This window comes from Cuculus canorus, chromosome 10 (assembly GCF_017976375.1).
Source record: "Cuculus canorus isolate bCucCan1 chromosome 10, bCucCan1.pri, whole genome shotgun sequence".
Lineage (NCBI taxonomy): Eukaryota > Metazoa > Chordata > Aves > Cuculiformes > Cuculidae > Cuculus > Cuculus canorus.
In genome coordinates, this window is record NC_071410.1 from 14,026,030 (window position 1) to 14,047,385 (window position 21,356).

The 21,356-nt window shown below is 38.0% G+C and overlaps 1 protein-coding gene across 4 annotated transcripts in view; it reads right to left on the reverse strand.

Moving 5' to 3' along the window:
* The window catches only part of TBC1D8B (TBC1 domain family member 8B), a 36,886-nt gene that overhangs the window by 4,686 nt on the left and 10,844 nt on the right, over positions 1 to 21,356 (reverse strand). Inside the window, exons 2-17 of one of the 4 annotated variants that reach the window (XM_054075346.1) lie at positions 21,007 to 21,117; positions 17,798 to 17,916; positions 16,983 to 17,208; positions 15,907 to 16,147; positions 14,239 to 14,446; positions 12,485 to 12,652; positions 11,007 to 11,156; positions 9,973 to 10,123; positions 8,464 to 8,678; positions 7,906 to 8,023; positions 6,915 to 7,200; positions 6,326 to 6,455; positions 2,852 to 2,950; positions 1,606 to 1,674; positions 1,151 to 1,391; positions 171 to 236 (exon numbers count right to left, since the gene is read on the reverse strand). In XM_054075346.1, the coding sequence (XP_053931321.1) occupies positions 171 to 236; positions 1,151 to 1,391; positions 1,606 to 1,674; positions 2,852 to 2,950; positions 6,326 to 6,455; positions 6,915 to 7,200; positions 7,906 to 8,023; positions 8,464 to 8,678; positions 9,973 to 10,123; positions 11,007 to 11,156; positions 12,485 to 12,652; positions 14,239 to 14,446; positions 15,907 to 16,147; positions 16,983 to 17,208; positions 17,798 to 17,916; positions 21,007 to 21,117 (2,598 nt within the window). Of the gene's footprint in view, positions 1 to 170; positions 237 to 1,150; positions 1,392 to 1,605; positions 1,675 to 2,851; positions 2,951 to 4,208; positions 4,262 to 6,309; positions 6,456 to 6,914; positions 7,201 to 7,905; positions 8,024 to 8,463; positions 8,679 to 9,972; positions 10,124 to 11,006; positions 11,157 to 12,484; positions 12,653 to 14,238; positions 14,447 to 15,906; positions 16,148 to 16,982; positions 17,209 to 17,797; positions 17,917 to 21,006; positions 21,118 to 21,356 lie in introns of those variants that run through there. The other 3 variants (XR_008451385.1, XM_054075347.1, XR_008451386.1) reach the window with 3 other exon arrangements.

A 21,356-nucleotide genomic window follows, 5' to 3' on the forward strand; every position in this document is an offset into this window, starting at 1 on the left:
CACAAAGAATACATCACTCAGAGAAATACACATTTATATAACAGTTATTGGACTGTACTGTAGCCAGGACTGATGACAAGAGGAAGAAAAGTAACACTATGAAAAAAAAACAGATGAAGATGATAAAAGCCAGGAACAGTCCTCCCCAAATGCCACCACCTCTCACTTACCTGGAGGAATGTGCAACTTAAAAAGAAGCTTGAGTTTGTCAGTGAAACTTCCATTATACATGGTATCTGTTAGAAGAAAGAAGTGAGACAGTCTGTTCAACTGCACCAAACTTCAAAAAACCCTCTCAACCTAAACAAATACAACCCAGGGAAGTTGGAACCAGACATGTGTCCTACCACCTTGCATAGAGTACTATTAGAGATAAAGCTTAAGGCAATATCACCTGCAGCTGAGCCTGGGGTTCACCTTCACTGAGGCGAGAACACTCATGTCTATGACTTACTAAAATGAAACCACAGCACCAGGGAAATATAGCAGTAATGTCTTCTCGGCATTTTCCCTTAAATTTGTTTTCTTCAACAATACTACTTTGAGAACAAGATGAAAGGAACAGAGTAGTAAATCAAGAAAACTTTCAGTTCCCCAGAGATATAAGGCTTTGGTCATCTTGCATGATCTGTGTATGAGGTGGCTTAGTATGAGGAAGCATTTATCATCAACCAAACAGGCAGGGGCAATGAGATCATACGATTTCCTCATTTTCTGATATTTTGATGGGTAAGCCATATTTAAATTTGATCTCAAACAGGAGATTATTCTCCAGGGGATTAACATCTCAGAAAAGTTACTAGTCTATAAAGCCCTGTGTTAGCTATTTCATGGTGAAGTACAGACAAGAAAATGAAAGCACAGCCATAACGTAAAGCCTTTACCATTCACCTAAACAGTATAGCTCCCACTTTCAAGCTTATAAATATACTTAGAGCATTTGGCTTGCCATTTAAACAGTCTTTGCATTTAAAATCACATGATAACAATCAGAGTATTTGACCCTACGTTAAGAAGTGAGTCTCCTTAGGCTCGCTATAGTGTATGGAAGGTCATACACTCCAGGACTACTCCCAGGATGGAGCTCAAGGACTATTGCCAAGATGGAGGTCCCTTGCGAATGTGCTACATATACATCTTGTCCTCATACCAAGAACGCAGGCAAATTGTTTGAAATTTATAAGGCGATCGGAGTCCTCATCCAACAGTCTGAATGTCCACAATGCAAGCGAGTCTCTGTTTGCACAGTGCGACCAAGGACTCAAGAGATGACAGAGAACCCTGAATTGTTGGCAATCAATCCGATACTGGTCAAGATACGGCAGACTGGCATCATGATGCTGCAAGGCAGGACTGTTTACATTCCAATAACAGGAAAGAAAGTGCTCCTTCTGCAACAGAAAGATAAAATGATAGATTTTCTGAAGCCACAGCTCTCTTGGGACAAAGGATATGGAAAGTTAACTCTGTAATTTGATTTAAAGCTGACATGTAAAATACATGTTGAGTCTAGCTTTTACCTCAATTTATTAAAACTGTTTCACACCTGCAACACAGTCCACCATTAAGATGGATGTTTGGTAAGTGAGGAAAATGGCACATTACCTTGAATAATTCATAAAGCTCTTCAAGATCACTAGGACTGAATTTTACATCCTGGGACACAACACGTAGCTGAAATAAAATTAAGAGAAAACTAATTAATGAGTCTTCCCTCTTTGGAATAAGACTGTAGAATAAAGTTAAGCGAGACTTAACCTGACATTAAAAGACATTCTTTGAATATTCCAGGTTTTGGCACGCTACAATTAGGAGTAAGAATAGAACTTCTTTTTAAAAGCAGTCAGAAGATTCTAGTCTGAAAGAAATAATTTCTTCCCCAAAAAGGTTAGTCGCATTACTTGCATACATGGACCCTACACTATGAAACCCAGGCGAAAATCTCAAGTATTTATAATGATAACTTACAGCTTCCTTTATAATGGGCAAATGCATGTTCAGCTCAACAGTGAAGCTGAAACCTCATTTTTTAAATTTATACACACAAAAATATTCTTCACAGCTTTTCAAAAAAAAAGACAAAACTTTTTTTCAAAAACAGTTAGCTACAAGACCAGATTTCATCTTCACAATACGTATGTTTTGTAAAACGAAACACAACAGTCATCACCTTAGCACAACCAGCAGCATTTAGTATCAGTTGCTACAAGACACATTCACTACAGAAAGCGCTGCTTGTTAAACAGATTAGTATTACCAACAGTTATTGGAAATGAGCCACTGGGGAAAAGAAGCAAACAAGGGAGCCACTCTGCAACCTCCACCTTCAATCAAGAAGTCTGAACTTAAAGGATGGTATTGGCGGCTGAAGAGCTACCACACCATGCGCACACTACCATAAACAAAAAACAACCCTTGTTGAATCCAGTACAATCTCATCAGCAACAGTTAGGATTGCTTTCCAGAGTAAAAATGCAGGTGACTAATTTTTCTACCGTAGCAATGTGGACATCTTACAGTGTTCTGTGCCTTAGAGAAATGCATTAACAATTTAAGAACAGCAAAAAGAAATATAGGTCAGCCTGTTCCAAGCAATGCAAGTGTCAGAGGTATGCCAGCCTTTAGAAGTGGTCTGCGATGGCGTTACTTGTAATGAGAGCAGACAGCCATGCTGTGATTCACAGACTGAAAATGTCACAGGCCAAACCTCAGTTAAGAGACAACCAGCAGATGAGAGGGATCTCGGCACATAAAATCATATTGGCCCTGGAAAATGTAGCACTTCTCAGAATTTTCTAAAAGGGAATGAATTTAACCAGAGGGAGGGGTTTAGTTCTTCCAAGTCACTCACCACATTCTGCTTGGTTGTAGCTTCTAATATCTGGATCACAGAAAGCCTGTTCCTGCAGCGCATGCTCTCAACATCCTCGTAGCGAATATCGCCATATCTCTAAGAGGAAAAGCATCATTCTATTAAATCAACTGCTGCTAGTGACAACTAAGTAGGTATTTTTGTATTTCTTGCATCTAAGTACCGCACAGGTATGAACACAAAGGAAGATCCTAGAAACTCTAAGAAAAAAAAATCACCTATTAGAGCACTAATGTTCTTCTTAAACAGCCTAACTTTTAAAAGGGCAAGTGTTTCAAACATTGATTGAGAAAGAAGAAATTGGAGTAGCTTACTGTGTGGGAAGACAAAGTGTGGGATTTTACTGCACATCAGTTCTATATCCAACACTGCTATAACATGGTGACAACTACTGCAGGGTAACTAAGTCTAAGATGTGTGTTGTCAGGGTTTGGAAGTTGCACTAGTGAACTTCAGAAATTAGCTGAAGTAATTTCTGAACCATTCCTAGCTAACTCTGGAATTTCTGAAGGACAGGAAAAGAGTCTGAGCATTGGGAGTAGAAAAATACATTAACCTTTAAAGAAAAGTGGGACAGTTGGCAAAAACTAGAAACAAATTCCCAGAGAACTCACTGAATAAATTATTCAAGAATTAAAATCTAAATAGAAAGGATAAATCAAAACTGGCCAACATTCTTTATCAAGATCATGTTGAATCAATTTAATTTCCTCCTATAAAGAAATTCAGTCTAGCGTGTAGAACTGAAACAGTGGATAGGATACATCTTTAATTTGACATTCTTCAGCAATACATGCAACCAGGAAGGCATAGCCATGATCACCACACACCACGTGCCCAACTGGTTCTAATAACACACTTTGAGAACAAATGAGTGATAAATGACCAAACTAGGTAAAACTTTAAGAAGTTCTTCTGTGGTGGGTTTTGTTGCCATTTCCCACCATGCATATTAAAGAAGATATGGAAAACTGCAATGCAATCATAAAGAGTCCGAGCACATAAGCTTTGAGGAATGGTTAGAAGAACTGGGTAGGTAGAATCTAGCAAAAGAAAAGATCAGAGCTGAAAGGGTAAGCGGTGAACAACAACCTAACAGCAAGAAGGAATTGCAAAGCAAACCACAACCGAGTATCCTCAACAATGCTTTATGAGCATCCAAGAGGAACTATACTAGATAGTAGGATATTTTCTGACAAGGGCAGAGAAACCCTACAATGGGCTAAAATTTTTGCAGGTCGTCTTCTGTTGAAGAGTTTTAACATTAGACATTTTGCAAGGGTGATCCATCTGATGCTGGACAGACAGCTGACCTGGATGACATGTGGAGTTCTCTTCCAGAACTGTATTTCTATGTTCCTCTGAAGATGACTACCAGCATACTTCTGTCTTGGAACAAAGAGGAAGCAGAGAGAAATTGCATCTCTGAATCATATCTCATTCACTGGTCTGGCTTCTGGGCACTGATATTGTGCAATGACCTCAGTAAGAACATAAACAAGATATATAATTTAATTCTGAATTAGTGTGATGTCATAAAATGTTACACGTTCTCTCATTCACTAGCTAAACACGACTTCTTCATACCTGATTAGATTGCCAAAGACTGAGTCTTGCATTTGTGCCTGAGTCATAAAGGCACGAAGCTGAACATCATTTTAAAATCCAACTCCAGACCTTTTCACTTAATTTCATTTATCCTGTGAACGCTCATGCAAAGCAACAGTATCACAAAGTACATCCCTGTTCACTTATTCATGATTTGTAAATAGACCGATCTGCAGAATGACAACTATCCATTGCAGCAACCTTCCCATTTCAAAATCTGTTTTATTTCCACAGTGGTATGAAAATAAAACCCTCCACCAGAACAGAATTGTGTTGAAATTAACCGTCTGGTGAAAACGGGAAGGAGGAAATTGACTCTCACTTTGTATCAGCAGTTCTCAAACAAGGGGTTGTGACCCTTACCAGCATTGAAGAAATTCAGTTTCAACTGAAGACAAAAATTTGCATCCAAAAAAGGGGCAATGGGAAAGAAATGGGGATACAGGCCTAGGAACAGGGCTGTCAACTTGGAAGTAGAAGATTCAGGTTCAAATCACTGTTCAAAAGCAATACCTCATCAGAGGCTATTGCTTTGGTCCAGGCACCTGCCTGCAAAGGCAGGGGAAGAAGAAGAGTTTCTTTGGCATTGTATTCCACTAATGATTCCACCTCTGTAAAAGCTTCAGCTTACACTTCAGAATGCAATATACAACACTTCACTCTTTACCACCCCTGTTCTTTATTCTGCAAGTACTCATCCTCACTGAGATCTCACAATGACCAGAAAGAACCATAATCGTTTGCAACCATTCTTACAAGAATCTTAAAGCCTTTTACAAACATGATTCTCCAGCGTAACATTCCTGTAAAACAATACAGGGAGCAGAAGCACAGACTTTTTATATGATTAGCCCAACACTACAAAGACACTCCAAGACAGCTTGAATTTCTGATTCTTCTCTTTGTTCACCCCACTAAAAGCATAGCCCTCGTCTCAGTAAAGATCAAAAGAGACAGTTCCTAAATTATACAACTTAAAGGTTAGGTAATCTTTTCTAAGTCAAGGCCAGGAGATTTTTCGAAAAGAGATGGATTCTGGATCTTTCACTAGAAACATCTGACTGACAATCAGAAAAGAAAAAACAAAAGAAGCATCATGCAGATAAGAGAAACCAGCCAATACAAAAGACAAAACGTGAACAATTTTTTTCTCTCAGCTTGCCTTTCACTTCAGGTGGGCTAAGCAGAAACCTACCTACAAATGGAGTAATACCCTGTTACAAATCACACCAAGGAAGGAAACACCTCATGAAAACCTGAGGTCAAAAGGAGGAGAAGCTAGGTCTATTTCCTCCCCAAAGCAGAGCTACCATGCTAGATGCTGCAGAAATCGAACTTGCAAATTGAAAGAAGGTGCTAAACATCATAAGCAGTCTTCCTTACCAAACACATCTGAACAGTCATTTAACCCACACAATAAACTACTCCAGAACAGTTAACTGCACAGGTTGTTACACCAAACGTTACCATTATCTGCAATGTGCAGTAATCAGTCTCAAATTAGTAAACACAAGGGCTGTTTCTGCTGTACTTTGTCATTTAGTTGACATACTCATATAATGAATGATGGATGGCAATATGTGACCTGTGATGAACCTGGAAATGCCACTCACAACAGCACAGCAAGCACATTTCAGGCAGTAAAAAAAGCAAATACAAACACAAACCTATCCCATAACCTATAAGGTTTTTATGGAGGCTCAACAGAATACAGAGCCCAATTTCTACCATTCTAGGCAGATTTTCTATTCTAGTGTGTATAATGCAGCTGCGCTAGGTTTTAAGGTAGCCCATGCAACATAAACACTGCATGGGATGTGAAAACATACCCACAAGAACACATACTTCATTTGATTCTCGGATCAAATCAGTAATGTCCACTTTTGGATGGTCACTCTTTGTATCGCTGAGGTTGGAGCCCTGCTGCACAGCTGGAGGCAAAGGACTGTCTTTGTTAGTGACACTGTCAAAGAATCTGCACAAAGCAAACACATAAGAAATCAGCAGGAACCAGTATATCACAAAAAAACCACTAACATCAGCATCTACTGAAGAAAAAGTTCATTTAGAATGGGAAACGGCAAAAAATATCAGCATGAGTAGCACAAATATGCTGTAATAGTAAAAAAAAATATATATATTTGGAAACTGGCTACCTAGAGAAGGTTGTTCTAGCCTTAGGATTTTTTAAGACCCAGCTAGATAATAATATGGTTGATATGATCTAGTGCTAGCAGTAATCTTCTTTTAAGTTGGATCCAGGCACGCTTTCCAGCAACCTCCCCCAGAATTTTGGCCTGAGATGAACACCTAAATCCCTTGAACTCTTTGGAAGTCTTGGTCAGATGTCTTCTCAGCTGCCCCAGAATGACTTATCTATTTACAATTATAGCAGCTGCTACGCAGCCCATAAGAGTAACAGTCACACTGATACCTGTTGAGAACAGTGACAGCTTCTGCATCATCCTTACAAGTCAGCAACTTCTCCATGTTGTATTCCAGCACTGCGAGACCAAGCTGCAAGATTGCCTTTATTCCATCATAGAAGAAACAGTCCACCACATTGACTGCACTTTCAATAGGCAGCACACTGATAAAAAGGGTAAGGAACCAGGAGAGAGAGACCGAGGAGAAAAAAGTCATATCCGTCATGTGGTCTGTCAACTGAGGCAGATGAACCCTGATGAGCTCCTCAAACACTGCCTGATCTACCAAGGCACCTGCAGGGAAAGGATAACAAAACCACCACCCAAATCTTAATACAGAGAAGCAAACTTTTCTCAGAGCACAGGCCAGAAATAAAGGCCAGAAATAAAGCCCAGATCCTAACACAACTTTGTTGTAAAAGCAAACACAGGCCTAGCTGCATGGAACCACTGGCTTCATTCCCTATGCTGGAAGCTAGGGTCTAGAGCCTGGATGCACGCTGTGAAAAAAGTGTGTTAGCACTTCTGTGAGTATATGGCTACTTCAAACGATTCTCCTGACAGCTGATCCACCCTCTCTGCAAGTCGAGAGAAGCTCCACATCCAACTCTGTCTTCTAGCATATGCACCTGCAAGTACTGAGTATGAGATCAAAGACAGTCTAGAACTGGAATAATTCTTTTTCCTTTATTTAACCTGATGCAGTTTCAAATAAATAGTATGAATTGGAGCTACAATTCCAAAAGAACAATATAATAGTCTAATTGACTGCTTCCTGAGTAGTTATACTTAGAGGAACGAGAATATCTGAAAATCATATCCACTGCTGCTTAAGAAGGAGTCTTGAGTCGTTCCCTGTAACTCCCATGTTCTATTATACTTCACAATACTAAATCAAATCCAACAGTTTCTCTCCACTGTTCAGCCTTCAGCTCACTCCTTAAATGAATGATCATTTACATTCAACTCTGGACAGATAAAAAGACAGGCAGATGTTACCAATGATTCGACGATTGAAATAATCAGGTAGCATCCTTTCACACACAGCAACCAAAAGCCAGAATGCTTCCTCCTCTTTAGCATACAGCAGGAGTACTGATGTCAAAATATTCATTGCCTGTAACATTCAAACAAGAAAGGATGCATTTACAAGGAAAGATTATGAAAACACAACCGCTGTCTTTTGTTAAAATTCCTATTTCTGAAAGCATTTTACAGCACATTTTTAGAGTGCTAGGATAACCTACAGCCATATCGAGTATAAGACTCTACATTATTAAATATAAAGCATAGTATTTAAACTATATAAAAATATTTTTAAGTGCTAAAAGTCTACTAAGAATGCAAAGGCAGACATGAAGTTGACATGGCAGCATTTATCAACAAATTCGAGCACCATGTAAAAATCATATTACATAGTGGGATGAAATAAGAAAAGTGAACCACTGAGCAAGAAACCATTACATATTTATGTGACTGATTTTACGAGGTGCCACTATACAGTCATAATGAGCTAATATTTACAAATTATCATTAAGAGTCTCAAAACTGCTGTACCTGACAATATCCAATTTGGGGATTCCTGTATGCATAAGCTGTAAGAACTCTCCTGAGTGCAGAAATTCCTGTGTCACTTTGAAAAGCAGGATGCTCAGGTAAGGAGCGACGTAAATCTCGTTCAATTTCATCAGTAGCCAAAGTGCAGGTTCCTAAGGACTTTTCCACCAATTCAGTGTAATAACCAGGGTTGGATGCCATGTCATTTACAGCACCTGCCAATACATTGCATTGCAGTGTTAGACGACAACAGGAAAGGCATGTTAAACATTTTTGGGTACTACTGAGGAACGTCATGAATCTCCAGGTGTTACTGCAGTAATGCTTCAGAGTAATTCTACTGAAACCAATGGAATTACTCTGAAATGAGAACAGAAAAGCAAAATAAAATAAGGTTTGGAGGAAATTGAAGTCATTTGACATTATAAAGTTGATTTTGATGTACTTTTCTGTTTCATTGCAGGGGGAAAGCTTACTTTCACCTACAATTTTGCCCAAGTTTTCTGGCAAACACAATATCTTTCCATTTGTAGACCTGGGACTGGACTAGAAAAACTAGGTAAAGGACTGATATTTACTTAATAAGGTCCAAAACAGAGATATCGATCTGGTAACAGAGCATAAATGCCTATGTAAATGTCCAAAGAACACTAGCAAAGATGAATCCATGTTCATACGCCCTCCTAAGGAATTACCATACAGTAGACTGAATGAAGAGTATAAAATGCATTTGTTACAATAAACACATCCTCTGGAACAGTAGGAAGCTCTGCCCAGGGGAGCACAGTGAGTACAGCTAACAGATAAGGTCCTGTGTGGCTCCTTAAAATCTGCAGTTCATTTTCTGAATCCATCACAGGCTTCCCGCACGACCACGATCAAGTCAGCAGCTGCTGCTTTTCTCTGTGCTTCAGTGAATGGGAACAGAAAACACACAGAGGTGTTATAAAGCCTGGGCCTCCATTTCCTCACGTTAAGTGCTCTGACACAGGTGTCGTCTACAGAAGAAAGGCACAAACGCACATCTGCAGCTTTGGCAAGGGATCCCTTATGTGTAAGGAAATTCACAATTCCTGTAAAATCTCACTCTTTAAATCAAGCAATGAAGTATAGCAAAGTGCTGCCAATAACTGAGGCCAAATTCTCTGCCAGGAAAACATTTAGTGTCTGGTAACACTATCCTCTCAGAAAGCTTAAATCAAAAACAATTGAAACCCAGTCCCCCAAACATGCTTTTCTTTTTAGCAAGTAAAAAGGCTTTCCCCTGGAACAGCATGTATTCTTACCATTATTTTTCAATTCAGTTTCTTGTAAAAGAAGCAGATGCAGGTTTAGTTTGCATCAATACAAAGCTAAACAGTAGACAAAATTATCTTGTCCATCATTTTGAAGTGTCTTTCTTCAGAAAGATTTGGACAAATTGCAGAGGTCAGAGCACATGCAGTCAGTAAGTAGAACATCCTTGCAAAGAGCCCACAAAACTAATCAAGTTTACTAGCTATGCAGTACCTGAGAAGAGTAGCCAGAGCTCTCCTCTTAATGCCTCTGGGATCCCTCTTACAACTAGGTCTCGAGTCTTCTTTGTTCTAAACATGCTGACACCATGTCCCCGTTCAACAAAGTGGATGTTCCAGGACTGTTCTTTCATTTTTTCTTTTAACTAGGAAAAGCGGAAGACAACAAACATTAAGTATGCTGGAAGATTTTTCTTTAGAGGAACAGAAACAAATTTTGCTTTCGCTACATACATTTAAAAACTGGAAATGGCAGCATTGGCATCAGTATTGATGTGAAATTAACGCTGATGCAAATCAGAGCAAAATCTAACCTATGCATAGTATAAGTTTGGCATACAATGCAATTTCCTACATGATCTACTATTCTTTAAAGTATATTATTACAGGAATGCTTACACTAGACCAGACAAAAAGTAAACCTTATCCAGTATCCTATCTGACAGATTATCTTTTATTGTTATATTCTGCTAAACATATACTACTTATAGCAATAATTCTACACAAAAGAATTTACCCATTTCTGCCAAAGACTTCTTTTCTTGCACACACTAAGGAGAAGTAAAATCAGGATGTCCTACTGCAAAAACTATTAAAGAAATGTTCTCCAGAGCATAATTTTGTTAGACAGAAGTGCAAAAGAATGAAGCAAGGAAGAAATTTACTTAATTTCTTGGTAACATTCTCCTTGCTCCCAAAGAGTTTGTAGTGACTTTGTATCCTGACAATTCAGATAGATATTAAACATGTTTACTATCATAAAACAAACAGCCATCTCTTCCCTGTGGGATGGAAGAACAGGAGGAATTAGCTCTGTGAAGATATGGCATATCATTATTAAACAAGATGAGCAGAAAATTAAATGGAGCCATGAAGAAGCACCCTGTGGACTCCAGATACAGAAAATGCAGATGAAAGAACACTGGCAAAGCCCCAGAGGAAAGCAGCAGCCTTGCTGGAATACATTTTGAATAGAGTTCAGTCCTTTCCAATCAGATTCCAAAAACCGTTGGCCATTTTATCCCTTACCATTTTAGAGTCTAGATTTTCAGCATCCTGTGGATGGTAGACAGTCATTAGGGCTTCTGTAACAACAGTTTTGCTGTTATCTCTCTGATCCATTTTTGATGGTCCTGCATCAAAATCCCTGGGACTGTCAGAGGCAGAACCAGCTGCACCCTTAAAAAAAAATTAACAGTGGCTGTTACAAAAGCCAAACAATCCTTCAAAAAGCAGCACAGATCCCAGAAACCATTTTGCTTCTAGAACATCATTGTTTATTATATTAAGTTACAGGTACTAGATACAGACTTCCAAAATAAATGAAAAACAGCAGTCCCTGCTCTGCACAGTTGGGCTTTCAGGAGGTTGCACTTGAAAAAAAATTCATCTCTACAGTCAAAAACTTAATTACAAAAGGACAAATATTCATAATGGGAATTGTAATATACAGGGAGGCCTGGCCATCCATCACCACTGAAGTCAAAAAAAAACCCTTAATTTAAATGGAGCCATATACTGAACTACACAGAAATTCTGAGACCATTTAAAAGAACAGCATTAAACTGATTGTTTTTCAAAACCTGATGGGAAACAAAGTAAAAAACCCCAAACTAGAATGCATCCACAGCAGCACCACTGTTTAACGCAGTCTCTTTCATATGGCCACAGAAATATTTATTTTCCCACACTTTAAAACCAGAGGTACATGACTTAGCACGGTACGTCAAAATAATGCAGATATAACCCAAAACAAGGTAATTGGAAAAGGAATGCCCCTAAGCAGCAGACCTTGCCACCCAGGTCTCTCAGCACTGTGCTGCACCCTTACCAGCTGAGCATTTCTGCTGATATCAAACTATCTTGCCTTTATCACTCACTTTTGCCTTTTAATCCTTGAGAATCAAAATCTCAAGATAGAGATTTTACTGATATGCCATTTTTTACCCTGCCAAAAGGCATTTATTTGTAAGTTTCTCCACTCTTATCACTTCAGATGCTACTCCAGCTGATTCTATTTAATTTTTTTTCAGGGAAAAATCTTCAGGGAAGAGATACAGCCAACTACAATAACTAATGCTCATTAGGAATGTTTTGTCATTGCTTTCTTATTTCTTGTGCATGAAACTACACAAAGATTTCTTCACATCTAGAAATAACCCTACAATCTTTCCATCAACTTCCCGGATCAGAGAGTCAGCTGGCAAAAATGACAGAGCTACACATAATTTTCCATTGGACTGCTGGACTTCTGTTTCAATGTGAAGAGTTTGAAGGCAAGAGCAGGGAACATGAAATTTCAAGAGAAAAAAAAAAGATTTAGACAACTCAAAATCTAGAGGTACAGCTGCCATTGTTAACCATCTCGCGTCGAGATTCAGGCTTAAATATAAATGGATTGCATTACATAGCAAAACGCTGACAATGATATGTAAACTCTTTGTAAGACTACACAACCTTATTCCTAGGAATAGGTACTAAGAAATCAGAACTAGCAGAGCACTTACCTCTGTATTTATGATGTGTTGTGGACTTGAAGCTGCATTGCATTTCATTCTGAGCTTTGCCACAAGCTGTTCAAAATCTCTAACCTCCGTGAAACGAAAAGCTGTTTTTCCTTTAGTACTAATGCTGACTCCTCTGTTGGCCGGATCTGCCTTATCCACCCCTGTGACCTACGGAAGCCAGGATACATAAACAAGGCAACAAATTTTACCAGCTTACTTCTAAAAGAGAAATCCTGTTAACAAGCCGTGTACATGAAACAGCAGTATGAAGCACCGCACAAGCGGAATTAATAATGCAAGTAACAAATATACAACTTCTAAAGCACAGTGATCTGGACTTATTTTAGCATGAGGTAATAAGTATCGTGCAATAGATTTTCAACAGAGTACCAAAAACATTTGAAAAGCTTCTCCCAGCTGTGAGTGTTGAGCTTATTTCAAAATCTTACCTCCTTCTACCTGCTGAATATGTTACTTTTTCTTCCTCACCATCAGAAAGGAGACAAAATATGGCTTTTGCAAGTAATCACATGACACATTTCACAAGAATGAATTTCCATGGAGAATACCCTTTCAGAGACAGCTGTCATAACACATGACAGCTAGAGCTGATTTTAATTATTGTGATGGAACAGTTACAGATTAGAGCAGTTAACACACTTCAATGATGCCAGTACAAGTAAGATAATCATCATTACCTGGATTGACTGCCATGGCTAACGCTTTTACATTGTTACAGGTAATGAATGTAAGACCACTGAATAAAGTAACTCCGCAGGGACTGACAATCCATGAGAATAAATTTAGTCATCTCCTTTAACACAGCCTCTTTTTTCTTTTCACAGGTTATGGAAGTCTCTATTGTTTGCAGGACTATTTATAGACAATCAAATGAATTGCTTTATCTGGGTGGGGAACACTAAGTGCATTGCTGAAATTAGCTCAGCTCACCCTCCTCTGTCAGGTGTCTCATGTCAGGCAGGATGTACACAGAGTATACAGAGCTACCAGAGCAATTACAGAACCTGCTTAATTTTTAGGCTATTGTAAAATACGTATGGGTGCTGATGAAACAGCACTGGAAGACTGAAATGTGGCAATGTTCTAGATCACATGAAGTCAGAGGAGGAACGAAGAAAGGGTTTTTTTCCCAGAAGTTATCACACAGCCTAGCTATAGTATTCTATAGAAATATGAATGCTGTGTCCCTCACAATATGGTCCTTATTTGGTATGTTGGGACTATCAGCTGTAAAGGCATTGATACTTGTTCACTGACAACTGCCAATGCATTTTCTAGAGACTCTTGAACAGACAGCACTGCTCAAGTGCTGCAAAAATAATGGCACTACTGAGCTAAGAAAGCAACATAGCAAAGTGATTACTGATCTTCAAGATTCTCTACCTTTTCCAATTCTTTAATTTTTATCTTGAGGATCTCTCATTAACTTCAAGAATTAAGTATAAGATTTTTCATGCAAAAAAAAAAAGTATTAAGAAATTTGGGTTCTGTACCCAGCCACAAAAATCAGAGTAAACAGAAAAGGGAAAGAGGATACAGGGAACAAAAGAGAAACATGAAGGCAGTTCTGTAAACCTACAATGAGAATTCCTACGTGCAATATCCACAGTAGGGGGAAACAAATGACATCATGTAAAGTAAACAGATTTTAATGAAAATCTGCTAAGCTGGCATTAAACTACACAAGTGCAAAACTTCTGGTATAACTGGCTCTGACTTGTAGTTTGCATTACCTCTCTCAGTGGAATGATTACACTGCACAGGCTGCCATCCTGGCTAGCGAAGCAGATGTAGTTTTCTGAAATGCACATTTTCCCATGGGTGTTGTAATGACTGAAAGGAATCCATAAGAAGCACTCGTGAACTTCCTTCAAGGTCTCTTCTTTGGGTAGCCTGAAGAACGCACTGAACTGCTCACTGTGGGCACGGTTCTCTAGGCCTCTAGATTAAAAACAAAGCAAAAAACAGGATAGGAGGGAGAAGAGGAAAAATAATGAAGTTTAAGATGTCTTTATAAATACAGAAGTTAAAAATACCTTGGGAAAAGACAATAAAACATCGTGCTCCCCCATAATATGTGGGGTTGATCTGGAGGGTTCAGTGTTTTGTTATAAGAGGCAACGAAGGGCAGGACCACACGGATCCATATACACCCACTTAAAATACTCGCATACTTCACTAAACAGGAATAGATTCAAGCTTGTTCTTACACAGTGAAGCTCTGTTCTGAATCAGGGCCTACAGGCAGGGCACAAAAACATACTAACAGCCTAATATGCTCTGTTTCCCCACCCATTTGAACAGTTCATTTAAATCTAAACCAAGATTTGGCTTGACAGTGGGTTAAATTAGTCAGACAGGCAGCACATGTAATAAACATTCGCTGTGAGCTAATTCTTCACAGATAGCTCCAACCAGAAACAATGCTTTGACTGTAGAGCAACATCCCTCTCCAGCACTGTTACAAAACTGAGAAAACACAACCTAAACTGAGTTTTATTATCAGTGGACTACAAAACTAAGTAACTTTCTTAAATTATAGGCACGTGGAGCTTTAAGTAGGAACAATTCTTAAAACAAATGCTTGATCATAATTCCTGATTTGAAGATAGGTAACATTTACAAAGAAAGATTTAGTCAATTTATGTGAATTTAAATTGTGTAACAGAATTATTTTTCCTGGTTACTTTTCGCAGTAAATAAGTGTGGTCCACAGATCAAAACCTTAACATTTGAGTGAGAATTAGGTCAACTTTTTGAGGAAAAGGCAACATTTACTTCAACAGAAACCAGAACTGAAGAGAAACCATAAAATTACTGTAAGGAATAATCACACAGCTTCCTTGAGAAGGAAGGACCCTAACCATCAGATCACTTACATATACATCTATCCAACAGCTTAAATACTGTCGTAAATAAGGTAAGCCTAAATACTGTCATAAATAAGGTAAGCCATGCACCCATCTGCAACTCACTGGTTTTCCCACCCTTCTCTAGTGGCAGAAAATCCCTGCAGTTATCATTTATACATGTTTACTAAATGGTTTGTTCTCCACCTTAGCCATCCTCATCAAGTCTGTTCAGAGACACTGCTGCATCTTTATTTTCTAATCCTAAATGCCGTTAGAAAGCCTTTTAAAAATTAAAATTACTATACACCCTATAGTTGAAGATCAGCTCTGAAGGTGTGATTGCTTCCTGCCTTCCTATAGGCTCTTGATACTGCAAAGTAAAAATAAATGCCTTACATTACTTTGATCCCAAATTTTAATGAGACACTTGATTAAAAGAACGTGAGATTTGCTTACATTTACTTATCTCCTTGAGAAAAGGATTCCTCTTCCTCTTTGTCTAAAAAAAGTACTGGGCCCAGGGCAGAGGAACTCAAAGTAATATATTACCTCTTGGTTATCTGCAGAGGGTCATGAAGAACTAAGTCATTTTTGAATGTCTCCTTGTCAAAAAGTCTCCTAACAGCATAGTTTGCCAGCTGTTCCATAAGAAGGAATGTTTCATTAATGTGCAAAAACATGGAAAAATAGTGATCTTCCCCATGGGCGCACACATGAATGCTCTCTGTCAAAATCACATTGGAAGTCTTCTCAAGTTTCGATATTTCATCCCAGGAGATAATAAGTTTTACTGAAAATACAAATATAAGCAAGTGTGAGTAACATCTCGTTAGCTGTAACTCCCATACTAAAAGAAGAAAAGTAGTAGTCAACAGCATTAATAATTACGCAACACACTTAAATGACAACACACTTGGAAATGGCTGTGAACTCACAAGCACAAGAAACACTCTCTTCATAATTCCATAAGAAATAATTTTATAGAAAGAAAAACATTAAAGACACACCATGTATGGAAATACAAGCTTACATCACCTTTTCTTCAGTCTCATGTGAAATTGCAAATTGCAAACACATACCATCATACAAGCTACTCCACTTTGATAGTTTACCAGTAGGGCTTCTTAAAGTAAATCAATCACGTATTGGCTTTTAGAGAAACTGTGCCCATCAGCTATGACATGCCCACTACAAGTAAGAATTAGCTTAGAAAGGATCCTACTTTCTTTCTGATTTCTGGTTTTCACATAAATATAGTTATAGCTGACATTATTAGAGGCATTTGTTTTGGGCATTCCAAACTAATGGAAAAAAAAAGATACGTGCAATTATCACCAGTGTGTAGTACACCCATGTGAAATATTAAGTCTCTGTGTGTGAAAAAGTAGCTGTAATCCTCAGAGACTGACGTAATATGCAGTATGAACTAAAGCTGACAGATAACTTTTAGTTTCAGTCAATTGCAACAGGTCTGCCTTCTCTCTGAAACATATATAGAGAGAAAACTAATGGGCATCTGCTCACATAGCAAAATAGCTCATTAGGGCATAAGAAAATTTCTTTCAAATATGAAAGATAAACAGTAAAATCTGAAGGGATTGGGCTTAGTATTGAGGCTTACTTACCTTCTGCTCCCAGCAAAAATGAGTAAAAGCTAAGGAAATTGGTACTAAGATAAAGCCATCCTTGACAAGGTACTCTGCCTTTCCAATAACTGCATGAGTAATAGGTAACCAACTTCTCCTGTTCTGGCAATCCAAAACACTTTTCAAACTTCATAAAACCTTCACGAAACTTCTCAGGATCATCCTCTTTTACAAAAGAACCTTTCCCCTCTTCAGCAATCAAACCCTAAAACAAAAGAACCAGTTACTTTATTTATAAATCCATGTGGGTGGGTGTCATATGTGCACTCGCATGTATACAGCGCAGCATTCTCCTAACATCATAGTAAACTTAACAACAGGAAGAATAGTTTACGGTTCAAAACACAGATCACAAATCAAATGTGCTATTTCAGACTTATCCACAATATCCCACACAACCTAGGCAAGACACACATTCCCAGTCTCCTCTTTTAAAACATATATATTTTTCTCACTTAATCACAAGAATTCCTGGGCTAAATATTTACCATGTATAAAGTGAATTGCCACACCTTCACAAAAATATACCATATACTTCCCAGGCATTATTAAAATTTTTGTGAAATAATCTGTCAACAGTTTTACACCACTATCTAAAGGCATCTGCTGTATGATTTACCATGAAGAGTTTGTCAAACAACATTACTTCATTGTGGGGCAGACAAATAGGAAAAATGGAGTGTGTTGAATTTAACAGCCACATACTACTCGACTAGAAGTATGTAGCATTATGGTGCTGTCTTTTGATACTCTAAAGAGCACGTTATTCATATAAGTTTAGAGCCTTTACTTACTCTTATCTTCCCCTGGACAAAGCTCGTAATATCTTCATTTGAATCAAATACCGATAAAGTATTCATAACATTGTGTTCTAACCAGTCCCAGTGTTTTGTTATTTCTTCTCTGCTGGATCCTGATGTAAAGAGGAAATTAGTATTACTTAAAATCAGAACATACGTTACTCTTTTCACTAAAAATATTAATCAAGAGAATACTTAGAAAATTCCTGATTCACAGCGTAATTTAGATACACAAGTCCAAACCACAAGTCTCAATTTTATTGTCCAACAATTGTGTACACTGAAAGTGTGGCTGGTGTACATTAAAATGTGCACTACTGTGGTTTTATCTTTCGAACCCTTTATGCAGCTATATTTCTAGCTTTTATATCCAGAAGCATCTCAGCTTCGTCAGCATTGTATAGCTCTGCTGAAGCCTGGTTTACACATAGAGTTCCTTCAGCTCAGCTGTACTGCCCTGACACAGACGGCAACGCATCACTAGAACACTCCTAGTCGAATAGTTTAGAAGGTGGAAAATGTGAGATCAAATTCATGCGAGACTAAGAAGAAACTGAAATGTGGACCTTTGATATCCTCAGCTTTGATAAATCCCACACAGTTTCCAGACCAGAACTCCAAGACTTAGACCTGCTGTACAAAATCCTTTCTAACATGTAAGGATGTAAAGAATACATCACTGTAACCAGAAGAATAATAGCGAAGGAAAACCTCTCTCACTTGAACTTTCCAGAAATACATTCAGATTATGGGTTTGCTTTAAGTACAAAGTACTCTTACCCACTAGCTACTGTTATAATGAAAGAAATGTGGTAAGCAAACTTCAAAATGCTTATAATTCATCTTACTCTTATCACACACTCAATTAGAAATCGTGCAAGTGGTAACAGGTAATAAGCAGAGACAATACCAGTAAAACAGCAGTAGAGGTCCAGCAAATTCAATACTGAGTCAGTTCTTCAAAGACGGATGGCTCCCCATCAGACGATGGGAGACGGGTAGAGGGAAAGGGATGGAAAGAATTTACATTGCCTTTAATAAAGGGATTCTGGAATATAAATTAGTCTGTGTAATCACATACTGCCAATACCCCTAAGCAAGAATACACCTTTAACAATTCCTTTTTTCTCTACTTACTTTGTAAAGACTAATGAACTTTCAATGGACACCAAAGAATTAGTTAAAGTTGCCATGGAAATGAATAGAAATTGTTTTAAACCTGGTTAAATAGTTAGACTGCATGGAACAGGGTGGATTTGGAACAACACTTCAAAAAAAAAAATTATATGAAGAGTAATTAACATAGCAATTAAATCACAAACTAATTATTTTTCTCAGACTACACATATAGGCCAATTATTTGAGTCACAGTGTGAATCAGAGGCACAGATGTAACACACTAAAGATAGAACCTTTTTTACAAATGTTTAAATTATTTAGGAGCACTTTTTCAGCTCTTTAATATGTAATAGCAGGAACAAAATGTAGTCTCCAATTTTTTCACTTCACAGAAGGAACAATCTGTTTTCTTACACGAAGTATAACTACATTATGTAGCTGTTTGCTGTAAAGTATATTCATGCAGCACAGAACTGATATAAACTCAATCCTAAAGTGAATATTATCATTTGTGTTTTCCCCAAGGCTGACCTGATGCCATTAGAATTCTTCAGAGTATATCTCCAACACACTTATCAAAGTACCTTTTACTGGCACCATTTGTTCCGACTTCTACAGAAGTAGTCCTAAAATTTTATTTAGTGCCAATTCCCAAGCTGTTCAAATACTATCAACTTTATAAGGCTGCCCTTCTAAAATTACATGTAATGAATAATGTTAAATTGTGATTAACCAGTTCTCTCACTGACTACTGCCCTTCAGAGACATCCTTGCAGAATGTGCACAGGAGCAGATTAGCATCACAGCATGAAATGTGTTAACTATTAACTAAATATCTAAAAGAACAAATCTGTATTTTGAAAGTAGCTGACTGTATAGAAAAGACAGCAAGAGGCACAATTTTTCATTTAAGGTGAAGCAATGAAGATTCATAATAAAGCAGTAACAGCAAAATCCAACGTAACAACCACAGCATTTACTAGTGGAACTACTCATGTATTTAAGTGTTTGCAGAACAGCAGACTTTCCACAAAGCTCATCTTTTGCTGCAGGCAACTAAAAGGAAGGCCTAGAGCCCAGAGGAGTCTAGATTGAGTCTCATTTCTTTCAAGAACACTACTGGTTTTAAGAAAAAAAATTAAAACATGGAAAAATGAACTCAAATAAGTGGTTCCTTTTTACTGTAATTACAGATGTTTTCAGAGTTTTCAATAAGCCTGAGAAATAGATTAATTCCACAACAGTGACTTTTAGCATTAGGCCACATGACAGTATTAATTAATTTCAATACAAAGACAAGACCATGCCTCAGAAGAAAAAACACTGATGCATGTAAAGAATAAGACAGTCCTCTCAATTTCTGTAATATAAGTCTCTTTGGGCATCCAGTAGTTAAGCAGCCTGTATAAAAGAATTAAGACTATTTTTAGCAGAAGTTGCAAAACTTAAAATAAAAAAAAAAAACAAATCATAATAAACTAAACCTTCACACGCTATCAAAAAGCATGCTCAAGGCAAAATCACATACTCCAGTCTCAAGGTTAGGGATTTTTTTCCTTTCCTACTGATTAAAAAAGCAACATGAGAAAGGACTTCTTAAACTCAAAGAGCAGCAGATATGTAGAAGAATTCAGCTCTGATCATTGCTGGGAACAGCTCATTTTAACAAGCAAAGATAAAGTAGTCAAAAATATTTGGATAAGAAGCTCCTGTTATTCCTACCTCCAGCACACTTAGTACTCTTATGAGTCAACACTATCATCCTGAACTGTGCCAAGCTACACTTGCAGCTTACAGAAGAAAAGATTGTGCCTCTGTCATTTTAAGATAGCACCGAGGCTTTTGTACCTGATGGACTGCTGCAGCAAGCAGGCAATCTGAAGTTGTAATACAAAGAGCCCACAGATATACTCTGAAAAACTGGAACCACACACTACTGTCAATGCCAGGTTTGCATACAATTTTAAACCATTTAGAAGTAATAGGAACGAATAATGATGAGAGGATTAACGTAAAAATGTATCCTGTATGTTGCACCCTGATTTTTCACTTTATAAACTCAGCTTCTAAACCACAGTACATACCGCACGCAATGGACCAGTAGACTTGAGAGTCTGGTGTCTGATGCAGGATGCGAAATGGGGCGACTTTCGATGTAGAATCCAACACCGCATCTAATGTTCCCACGAGAAGACCTGTTGCATTTAAGAAAATGTATACAGCATAGTGAAACTAAGGTTTTGAAATGTACACTCACTTCTGGTTCCTTTATTGGTGAACAGGAATGCTACCCAAGTAAGGACTAATGAACTCTGAGAAAATAAGCAGCACAAATGAACAAAGCAGGAAGTGCTCCCAGAGGAACCTCTTTGGGATGTGATGATATTTTGAGCCACTAAAAGCCATTATAAACATAAAATGAGAGGGAAGAAAT